This window comes from Crocuta crocuta, unplaced genomic scaffold (assembly GCF_008692635.1).
Source record: "Crocuta crocuta isolate KB4526 unplaced genomic scaffold, BGI_CrCroc_1.0 scaffold28, whole genome shotgun sequence".
Taxonomy (NCBI): Eukaryota; Metazoa; Chordata; class Mammalia; order Carnivora; family Hyaenidae; genus Crocuta; species Crocuta crocuta.
Genome location: NW_027533256.1, coordinates 2,266,371 through 2,276,839, shown reverse-complemented (window position 1 = coordinate 2,276,839; position 10,469 = coordinate 2,266,371). Strand labels below are relative to the sequence as shown.

Genomic DNA, 10,469 nt, shown 5'->3' with positions numbered 1-10,469 from the left:
CCCCTCACCATCCCAGCCAGACTCCAGCCATCCCGCTCCGGCTTGAGCTGCACCTGCCAGGACCACTGACCTGGACGTGCTTGCAGTCGTGACCTCGAGCAGGCAGCTGGATGCGCCGGAATGTGATGGGGCACTTCAGAGACACCTTGATGGCTGTCTGCTCCACGCCATCCTCCCCGTTGAGGGTCGTGTTGCCCGAGGAGGCAGCCACGCTGCTGAAATTCCGCTTGACTGTGGGGGCAGGAGGCACAGGTGGATGAGGACAGGGCCGTCCTGCACACATCCCACTCCCTCGTGTGGCTAAAACACAACTTTTCTCCACCCCCCCTCCCCCCGAACACTGGGAGGTCCTCGGGAATAACTAGCACGCCCTGGCCTGATCAAAGGGGCGACTGGCCCGCTGGGTGCCCTGGGCCACCGGGCTCTCTGGGACGGCAGCCCCCACGTGCGACGTGTGGAACGCGGGTGTCCCTGAAGGCAGCTGCGTGAGCTCCCCAGTCTCTGTGGAACAGCCCCGCTGTCACCAGCACGGGGGACTTTCTACGACACATACAGAAACCCGGTCTGGAGCTTCCCACTGATGTTCTGGGTCAGTGGAGAGCCCTGCAGGCACTGTTGTGCCCACTTCTGCAAGGGTGGAGACGGGAATGGGTAACCGCCGGGCGGGAACGGAGGGCTCAGGATGTAATGTGGAGAAGCACCATCAAAGCGAGGGGCGGTGCTGCACTCCCTGTACAGCGCCCCTGAGTCATCACCGGGATATCTCCTCCAAAGGAGGGGTCTCTGAGCCCAGTCCTATCTCTAATTTATACATGAGCAGTCGAGGTGGGGAGGCCGGTCTGGAATCCACCCCCGGGGTGAAGATCCCCTCTGTCCAGTTCCTAGAAGGGATCTTCTAGGTGATCACCTCCTCCAGGAAGCTTGCCTGGCCTGTCTACACCATGCTGTTTGGTTCTAGTTTGCCTCACACCCCGCGCCGCGAGCCAGTCCTTCCACACACGGCAGGCCTCACAGCCCATGTTCATCTGATCGCCCCCACAGCCCCAGGAGGAGGGACAAGGAAGGCTCAGGCCCTGGTTCTGGCCCCCTGTGCTCCCACACTCACTTTTCGTGATACAGTGCTCGGCGGGCAGGAGGCGCTTCTTGAGGAGGCCTTGCAGCACGGAGCGCACGGAGGGCCGGTGGACCAGCTGCAGCACGAAGAGATGGGACTGCCGGGGGAAAAAGGGCACTCAGTCCCTGCCTCCAGGCCCCCACGCCCCGCCCCACTTGTGCCCAGAGGCCCCGAGAGGCCGAGCACAGGAAAGAACCCGTGATCCACAGTGACACCCCTCTAGAGGAGGGTCCCTTGAGGCCTGGGAGCCTGGGCTCTAGGCTGACTTTGGCACTGAAAATACCCCTGGTGTGAGATTATGGGACACCAGGCATCGGGACTGGAAGGGGGCCTCACTTCCTAGCCTCGTCGGGCACGGCTCCATATCATGTGTTCCCCACCTTTCCTGCCAAAGGGGGTCACCCCTGTCTTCACTCTTCCAGGAAGCCTTCCAGGACTGCACACCCCCACAAGCCCCTACAGCCTCCTCATTCTGACAGCATTTCCCATCCTATGATTCCTGTCTCTGTTCCTAAGGGCAGCATCAGTCATTTGCCTTCTCTTATATCCCCAGGGAGGCCAGAAGAGTGGGACAGGCAGGCAGTCTGTCTCCCCACGGGTCCCCGAGCAAGCCCCGTGTGCCAGACCCTGATCTCTGGGAGGACAGGTGTGGCTCAGATGCAGATCGAGAGCAGGACACAGATCGGAGGGACACACCCACACACCCACACACACACACCCACACCCACACCATTCTAAGACAGCTGGGTTGGGGGAACGAGGGAGAAAGTTAACTTCAGACTTGGTAGAGTTGCATCTGGGCCAAAAGGTGATCAGAATATAAACATTTCGTGTGGCAGAGGCCAGAAGAGTGCCTGGCTTTGAGGGGTGCAGAGAAGGTGGCAGCCACGGGGAGAGGGTGGCCAGGAGGAGGGGCCTGCAGGAGGAAGCGGAGGCAGGTGCGTGGAATGGATGGGGGCTATGGTGTAAGAGGGGAAGGGGCCAAGTCTGTGGCCAAAGCGCGGTGGCTCGAAGGCTATTCCATGGCCCTGGGGCAGCATCTGTGAAGATGTGTTTCTGAAAGACCACTGCGTGGCCGCCGGGGTGAGGACAGAGACCCGCGGTCAAGGCCGCGGGCCAGAGGGGCGCTCTGCCCGCCGCAGCAGCCCCGCCCGCACACTCACGCAGCAGCAGGCCGTGACGGTGATCTGGATGGTGTTGCGGCCCGGCTGGCACACGTGCTTGAGGTGCAGGGGCTTGTGGGAGGTCTTGTTGTCGCCGCGCTCGATGGTGAGGGGCGTGGCGTTCACGCTGACCTGCACCGAGGCCGGCCAGTTGGTGTTCATCTGCCGGTCCTCGTGGTGGTAGCACTTGAACTGCAGCTCCAGGTCAGACCTGAGGGGCGCGGGAAGGCTCAGACCCGGGGCCTCGGGACCGCCTCGCCACGGCCCTGGGCCCTCAGGGCCACGCATCCTCCGCCGGCACCGCGGCTCCCCGGGCTCTCCCCTCCCACCCTGGATGCCTCCCTCTCCCTGCCCACATCCCCAGTCCAAGCCCATCGTCCCAGATTCCGCTGCACACTCCACAGCTCCCTTCTATCCTGGGCCCCCCAGGAGAGAGACAGAGGACAAAAGGGACAGACGCTAATGTGACAAGAGCAGCTAGGAGACTGATTATGTCCCAAACCAGACTCCTGTTGGGAGAAGCACCCAGCCCAGGGCCGTGTCGGGGGCAGTTCTCTGCCCTCGTGGGTGCTGAAGCTATGGCATCTAAGGACCTACGGACCCAGCAGTTAGCCATGTACGTGTGGAAAGCCGGCAAGGCCAGGGCGCCGTGGGAGGCCTCCAAGCAAGGGTACTCGGGGTAAGGAGGGACGGGTGAGCAGTGCGGCCGCCCAGGGGTCTCTCTACCCTCCTGCCTGAGCATCTGAGCTCCTGCACCCTTACGCGCCCCCCCCACCCCAGCTCTGTCTCCAGCCCTCACCGCAGCCTGCCTGGTGTGGTCAAGGCATCGAGGGAGCGGTGTGTGTGCGTGTCTGTGCCCAGTGCAGACCCATCTCGTGCCTTTTAGGTGCTCACTGGGCAGCGAGAGGCTGCAGGTGTGGCTCGGCAGCCTGAGTCCTGCCTGAGGAGGAAGGACAGACGGTGGAGACACCGATGGCTTCTGTATCTGAGAGCGCTGGGCCCGAGCCCCAGCTCTGCCGCTTGCTGTGAGAACCACTGCAAGCCAATCAACTTCTCTGGCCTCACTGCCAATGGGACAAGCACTGCCCACCGGCAAGATCAAGGTAGTGACGTCACGTGTAGAAGGCACAGAACACGGCCTGGCCTGGCCAGCGACCTCTGGACCTTGCAGAGAGCGGGGCCCAATCGATGATGCTGAACGGGTGAAGGTGCTGGGCACACGCTGCTCAGACCTGTTCGAGGGATGTCACCACCAGGGCCCCCGCCCGACACTCACCTCCACATCAGTGTCTGGTGGACCGTGGGCCGCAGGTGAAAGACGTGGTTGCTGACAGCCAGGTTGTGCTCCAGGCGGAAGGGCTCCAGCACGACGCCGTCCCGCACCGGGAACGTGAGCCGCAGCTCGTCGTTGTGGTTGGCTGGGTGGGGAAGGCACTGTGTCAGTCCCACGCCCGTGGCCACGTGGCACACAGAAGCGTGGGCTCCAGGGCTGGGGGGGGAGCTCGCTGGCCCACACGACGCACGCCCTTACCCTGCCTGCTCACAGGGCCACAGAAGCTGGGCCATCTGCCCGCCGTGCACGCCAGGGGGCCCGTCGCTCCTGTCAGTCCCCCCGACCCTATCCCGACCACCCCTGTGTCCCACCCACCCTGGCTGTCCTTCCTCTCTCACCCCCACCTACTCCCTCCTCCGGGAGCCTCCCGCTTCTCCGCCCAGCCCCTCTCCACAGCTGGGAGCTGCTTTTCCTTCCCGCCTCCAGCCACTCAGGAAGGTGAGGAGGAGGCCTGCTGGCAGCACGGCCCTACCCCAAATTTTTGGAGGGGGCTTATCTGCTTCCAAGCCCTCCTGCCCTTTCCACACGCCCGGCCCCCCCAGGCAGTCCGACAAGCCCCCTGGCTCCTGGCCCACTGCAGGGCCCTGGATAGAGCTGGCCAGTCAGACGGAGGAGGTGGGGCTGGCCAGACCGAGGGAGGAGGTGGGGCACTCACCTGGGGGTGGCGGCAGAGCGCTCATATTTGGCTTGATGTCAGGCGGGAAGGGCGGTTTAACGTCTTGGCTGGGGGACAGGTACGGGGGGATGCTGCTCCCGGGGGTCATGGGGGGCGTGGGGTTCCCTGGAACAGGTGAGTGGGGGTAATTTGCCACAGGAACCGGCCTGGGAGGCTGGGGGGAAAGAGAAACCGCACATAGGTTACGGGGTCACGGGGATAGGAGGGACCACGGTTGTGGGATACACACCCTACCCACCCCACAGTCCGGGGACTATGGGCCCTGGACCCCCAAGGAAAGAGAGCCCTCGCCCCACCCCCCCGGGGACATCCGTCTACCCTGGTCAGCACTCAGGTCTCTGTCCCCATCGGAAGACAGGGGGGCCTAGGAAGGGCTCCCCACCCCTCACCTGGGTCACAGCACTGCAGTGTTAGGCAGGTGCAGGGCCCCTGCCCACTTGACAAATAGGGACACAGACTCAGGGTGATGGGGGACTGGTGTAATGCAATCTCGGGAGGACAGGAGAGCTGGGGGAAAGCCAGGGTCTCTGGTTGCCTACATAAGACCTTAGGCCATACCGTTCATCCCCCAGCCCAGGGGTCCCCAGATGGAGCCTCCCGGACAACTGGCTCTCCAGGAGCCCCCTCCCTTCTGGGGCTTCTGCATCCCTGGCCCACCTGCCCGGACCTGCGGATTCCGTCTGGGCATTACTGTGTTCCAGGGCCCAGGGATGCGCCCTGATCCGTGGGCCCGGGGACAGCACGGCCCCTTGGACACACAGGTGCATGTGGCCCGAACATACCCTGTTGACGTTCCCTTGGCTGTAGTTACTGTAGCTGCTTCCCGAGAAGGTGTTGTTTTGCCCATTAAATTGCTCTGGCTGTTAAGGCAGGAAAAGAACGTGATGAATGTGGAAGGCAGGGAAGTTACCGGAAGCCTGCTTTCCTTCCAGATACAGAAACTGGCTGGTGGTGCCACAGAGGGGACGCTGATGAGGCCCGGCCAGTGCTGGGGTGCAGAGCGGGATGGAGGGGGAGAAGCACATCACCCCCTGGGACAGCATTTGCTCTCTCTCTCCACAGCTGGCGATACAGCACGAGCTTACAAAGAGCAGAAACACCTAGTGCCCTGAGGTTGGAGCAGTGAGGGTGGTCACATAAGTGAATACGACTCCTTGGTAAAGATATGTAAAGTGTTTCTAGAATAGTCTCCCCTCCTAAGATGTACTTGATGATAATCCTAAGAAAGAAAAAGCGAGGGATGTCTGGTGGCTCAGTTGGTTAAGCGTCCGACTCTTGGCTTCGGCTCACGTCATGATCTCACCGTTGGTGAGTTCAAGCCCCGGTTTGGGGCTATCAGTGCAGAGCCTGCTTGGGATTCTCTGTCTCCTTCTCTCTGTGCCTTGCTTCTGTTCCCTCTCTCTTTCTCAAAATGAATAAATAAACATTAAAAAAAAAAGAGGGAGCAAAAAGCTATGTACCCGAAAATGTTCGGGATAGCGTTCCTTCAAAAGAGAAGAATCAGAACCGACCCAAACATCCAATAGAAAGCGAACCATCCAATAGGATGTGGTTACGTAGCCACAGAATGTTAAACATCCTTAAAACAAGAAAAACCATGCAGCCACTGTAGCAACAAGGGACATGCTTGTGATTTCACGTCAAGTGAAAGAAACAGATTCGAAACTACAGCCTTGGTGACAACTATAGAACATGTTGATATCCACGTGCACGTAGGGAAACAACGTTTAGAATTTACTATTAATATATCTAGGTGGATGCTTTTCCTCTAAAAGCATGCATTTTCTTTATTAGTATNTCTCGTGTGCTGTAAACAGTAAAAGGAGAGGAGAAAACCGCTGTCCGAGCCCACGAGAACAGGAACCAAGAGAAGCCAGTCGGACATTCTGGTCACTGCATGCACTGCTCTGAGCACAAGGCGACACTCCCTGGAAGCCTCTGCCTGACCTCAGGTGACTTCAGGGGGACACGGGGCCAGGAATACACGGGTAGGGGTGGGGACAGGAGGTGGGGAGGGAGGAAGGGGCCTGTGGGGTGGTAGGACTCACCTTGTAATACTGCCCCATGTTGACCGTGGGGGGCGGGTACTGCCCGGTGCTCGGCTGGGCGGGCATCCTTTGCCCGGGGTAGTTGGGAGAGGTGAGCGGCCGCGGGGGGTTGGGGGTAGGGTACTGGCCCGGCTGGGTGGGGAACTGGCTGTTTGGTCCATATTGCTGGTTTCCGTAGTTGGGCTGTGGCAGCAGAGGAGAGGATAAAGGGTGTCAGTGTCGTGTGGCCAAGCCGCTCGCCTGAAGGCCAGGACTACCCTGGCCCCTCACCTCTGTCCTTGCTGTTTTCTGCCAAACTGCCCTCCCCACCCAGGCAGCAGAGGCTGAACCAGATGATGCCCGAGGCCCTTGCCGCTCTGAGACCCTGCATTCTGTCCATCCGGCCCGCGGGGTCACTCACCACGAAGCTGTCTTCTCCAAGTACCTGGCCCCCTGAACGGAGGGCACTTTCAGAGCCTCTCATTTGTGCCATGATGAGGTGGCTCAATTCTAAAGCCCCCGTTATGCCTCTCCTAGTGCTTGGTATGTGAGTGCCAGAGGGGGAGTGCAGAGAACAGGGTGTGCTTCCAGAAAGGTGACTCCCTCGACCCCTGCATTCTGAGGCTGCATCTGGGAGGCACCATCCCCAGAGCCCACACCGAACAGAATACAGATGGTTCGGGCCATGCGTGCAAAGGTGGGGAGCCCTGTGGAGGGTCCAGACACCCCTTCTCAAGAGAGGCAACTGAGAGAGAAGAGAAGGCAGCTCCAGGGAGGGGCAGGACCGCTGGCCTTGGAGGTCTACAAGGTGACACGCGACACGCCAATGTCCACCTTGTAGCCGCCTTCCCCATCTGTGCGATTAGGTGACCCTCAGGGCCACCTGCCGCCCAGACACTCCAGACTGTTACATCCTGCGGACTCACTGGTCTCTCCCCTGTCTGTTCAAACTCCTGCTTAGTACTGTCTCTCTTGCCTCTAGGCTCAGAGGTCCCAGCTGTGTCCCGGCATCTGGTCGACCCTCTGTAAACGCTCGCTTGACAAATGAAAGCAGGATCTGAAGGCAGGTGGAGGAGGAGGGAGGCATCTGGTTCAGTGCTGGAGAATCCGCCACTCACACTGTTGCGATACAGTGGCTGCTCTGCGTGACAGTGGGGCTCCCGTCCCTGCCCATTCCGTTGCTGCGGTCTGACACCTGCCCCTGCCCCAAGGTTCCGACAGTTCAAAGGTTCTAGAAGCGTGCCGCTGAGAGGGGAGGCCCACCTAGCCAGGCAGAGTCAGGGCACATGACTATGCAGCATCACAGCCCAGTGCCGGGCATTTTGTAGCGGGGGAGCATCAGAGTTCTGTGAAGAGGATGATTTGGTAAAAAGAAGGCCTCTGGCGCGGCACAGGGGCAGGCATGGACTGACGTCAGAGCGATGACTGGGGGTTCCGTAGCCCTTCCTTCCCTGTGATCACCTCCTTGGGGGCCGGCGGCCCTGAGGCTGAGTCTGCAGATGCATCTCTAGCCCGGCCAGCAGGGACGCTGGGGGTGTGAGCGCAGAAGGGGTGAGAGGGGGCCCAGAGCTCGTGTGGGGGCTGGGTGTGCGCGAGAGGCCAGTGGCTTAAGGCCCCATCACCAGGACAGCCAGGGCCTTGACAGCCACGGTCCTCCTCTGGCTGGGGCCTCCCTGAACCGGTTCTCGCCCAGGAGGGTCTGGGTGTTTGAGAAGGTCCCTGACCTCTCCCTTAACCTGGATTTGGGATACCTCCAACAATGGCCAAGCCCGGGCTAGCATGAATGCTGAGCGAATCACACAGACCTTTGAGGGACTTAAGGTTGACTCTAAACCCATGGCAAGCCCAAGCTGAAGGCCACGGTTCTGAGACAAGTAGGGGGAAGCCGGCCCGAGCACAGGTGGCAAACTGACAGCAGCCGGGGAAACTGCTCAGCAGGGAGCCTCGCCTAGGAAAGGAATCAAGGCAGGCTTCCTGAGGAGCGTGCACTGGGCCAGGATTCTAGGGTCCCTGTGTCTTTTGCAGCTGAACTATGTCCTCACCCAGATAGGCCACTTGCTGCTAACTTGTTTTCCTGTTGCTGGCTGGAGGCCCCATGACACCTCCTCCTGAAAGTCCTCCTTCTCTGACCTCAAGATGAATTCCACACACCCCACTGTGCATCACTGCCTTAGGGGTTCTTGCTTAGACCGTATCTTTCCTGCTAAAGTCTCAGTTCCCAGAAGACAGGTGTGGGTTTTACTTCCCTAAATCTTCACTGTTCCCTTGGCTGAGCTGGCCAGCCAATTAGGCAACGTTCCTCCCGAAAGAGCAGCTGACAGTTGATGGAGAAGAGCCCTAAGAAGCACGCTGTCTGCCTTCTGATCACTTCTCTGACGTGCACAGGCTTTAGATAGATGTACAGGGTTTTGCCTTCTCTCTCACTCTTGGAAGTGGGAAGGCCTCACACAGACAGGAGGAAGGTGGACTCGAGGGGGTTCTGCTCCTTATCCAAGTCACCCAGGAGCCAGTCGGCAGCTGCGGCCGCCCATGCCCACCCGGGCCAAGCGCCCCGGGTACAGCCCCTCCTTCAAGTCTTCCAAGCAGCACCAGGAGGTAGGCTGGACCGTCACCGTCTTTTACAGATGAAAAACCAAGACTCAAGAAGGGACACGGCTTGATTAAGGACTTCCAGCTGGAAAGTGGCAGAGCTGGTCGTAAAGCCTGAGGCTCAGCCTTCTGGTCCAGGTTTTGTGCAGGTCAGTTTGTACCCTTTCCAAGGTACTGCCCACAGTCCCTGTGTTTTCAAGCATCCCCCTCCCCGGCTCCCACCACGAACACCCCCTGCCTGCTGTCACACTCACCTCTCCCGGGTATGGCCTCTTTATGCTTTGAATAGGCAGGGACTGGGGCCGAGGCCCCGGGTAGGTCTGCTGGGGCATCCGCTGCCCGTGGGTGCCAAAGGGGCTGATGCCAGGCGGCCGGGGCTGGTTCATGCCCATGGGAGGGCCGCTCATCCCCGAGGGTGTCATGCCAGCCGCCATGCTTGCGGGGTTCATGCTGCCCCCCATGGAGGCGGGCCCCCGCGGCCCGGGCTGGTTCATGAACTGGCTGTTATACGCCTGGGTGGGACCCATCTGGAAAGAGGAACAGACCTTCAACGGGAGAAGAAGAAAAAAAAAAAGAATAAAATGCCACATGCATTGAAAGTGCAGGGAGGGAAGGGTGGGGGCAGGGAGGCTCTGGGTTGGGGGGCTCTTTCCGGTGTGGCTGCAGCTGGTGACCGGGCCCCAAGGGACTTTCTGGCCTCCGGGGCTCACCGCTGCCCTCTGCAGGCCACACGGGGAAGATGCAGCCCGTGGGGTGTTACGGGGTGGGGCGCAGTCACTCCAGAGAGCAGGCAGCATTTCCAGGGAGGCAGGCAGGGTGGGGAAGAAGGTGCAGAGGTGAGGAGGTGCAGGGGAGGATGGAGGGGGATGAGGATGGAGGCAGGAGCCCCTTTCCTGGAAGCCTTTGGCCAATGGAGACACACCCTCCATCTGCAAAGTCTGAGGCAGTCCCAGCTCTGCCTCTGCCCACCTGCCATGCTGTCCCCATTCTACAGTCCCCACCTCCTGTCCCCTGCCAGCCTTCAGGCGGGGGACCCCCTGGCCACATGCTCCACCCATCCTGAAGGTCAGGGGAGCAGAACTGGGACCAGGGCCCAATCCACAGGTGGGATGACAAGGCGTACATGGTCTTCTGAGGCCACCACGGGGACAGACTGGTGACAAGACGTTTTAGACACTGAGTCCACTCTTTGGTGAGCAGGAGCCCCGAGGGCACCGAGGAGCCCCTTTCCCCATTTGTAGACACGCACGAGCCATGGACCCACACAGAACAAACACGAGCACCCCCTCCCACGTCCTCACACACACCCTTCCACATGCCTCCAAGACAACCCGGACGCACCCTGACCCCATCAGCTCTCCCAGCACCGGGCACCCACCGACACCCCCAAGTCTGACTCCCCGGTGCTGCCTGCCTTGCTGGGAGGGCAAGGCTCGACTGGGACTAGTGGGGCCCTTACCGGTCCATACTGGTTTATATCCTTGTTCTGCGTCTCCTGCAAGGCTGCCACAGTGGCCGTGGCCGTGGCCGTGGCCGTGGCTGCCGCCGCCGCCACCGCAGCTGCCGC

The 10,469-nt window shown here is 60.7% G+C and overlaps 1 protein-coding gene across 6 annotated transcripts in view; it reads right to left on the bottom strand.

The window, feature by feature from the left end:
- Positions 1-10,469, bottom strand: part of ZMIZ1 (zinc finger MIZ-type containing 1) — a 202,167-nt gene that overhangs the window by 8,669 nt on the left and 183,029 nt on the right. For 5 of the 6 annotated variants that reach the window (XM_077746414.1, XM_077746409.1, XM_077746411.1 and 2 more), the window contains 9 exons: positions 10,362-10,469; positions 9,157-9,447; positions 6,335-6,517; positions 5,069-5,146; positions 4,266-4,440; positions 3,554-3,695; positions 2,278-2,488; positions 1,106-1,211; positions 71-231 (listed from right to left, as the gene is read on the bottom strand). In XM_077746414.1, the coding sequence (XP_077602540.1) occupies positions 71-231; positions 1,106-1,211; positions 2,278-2,488; positions 3,554-3,695; positions 4,266-4,440; positions 5,069-5,146; positions 6,335-6,517; positions 9,157-9,447; positions 10,362-10,469 (1,455 nt within the window). The remainder of the gene's footprint in view (positions 1-70; positions 232-1,105; positions 1,212-2,277; positions 2,489-3,553; positions 3,696-4,265; positions 4,441-5,068; positions 5,147-6,334; positions 6,518-9,156; positions 9,448-10,361) is intronic. The other variant, XM_077746413.1, reaches the window with a different exon arrangement.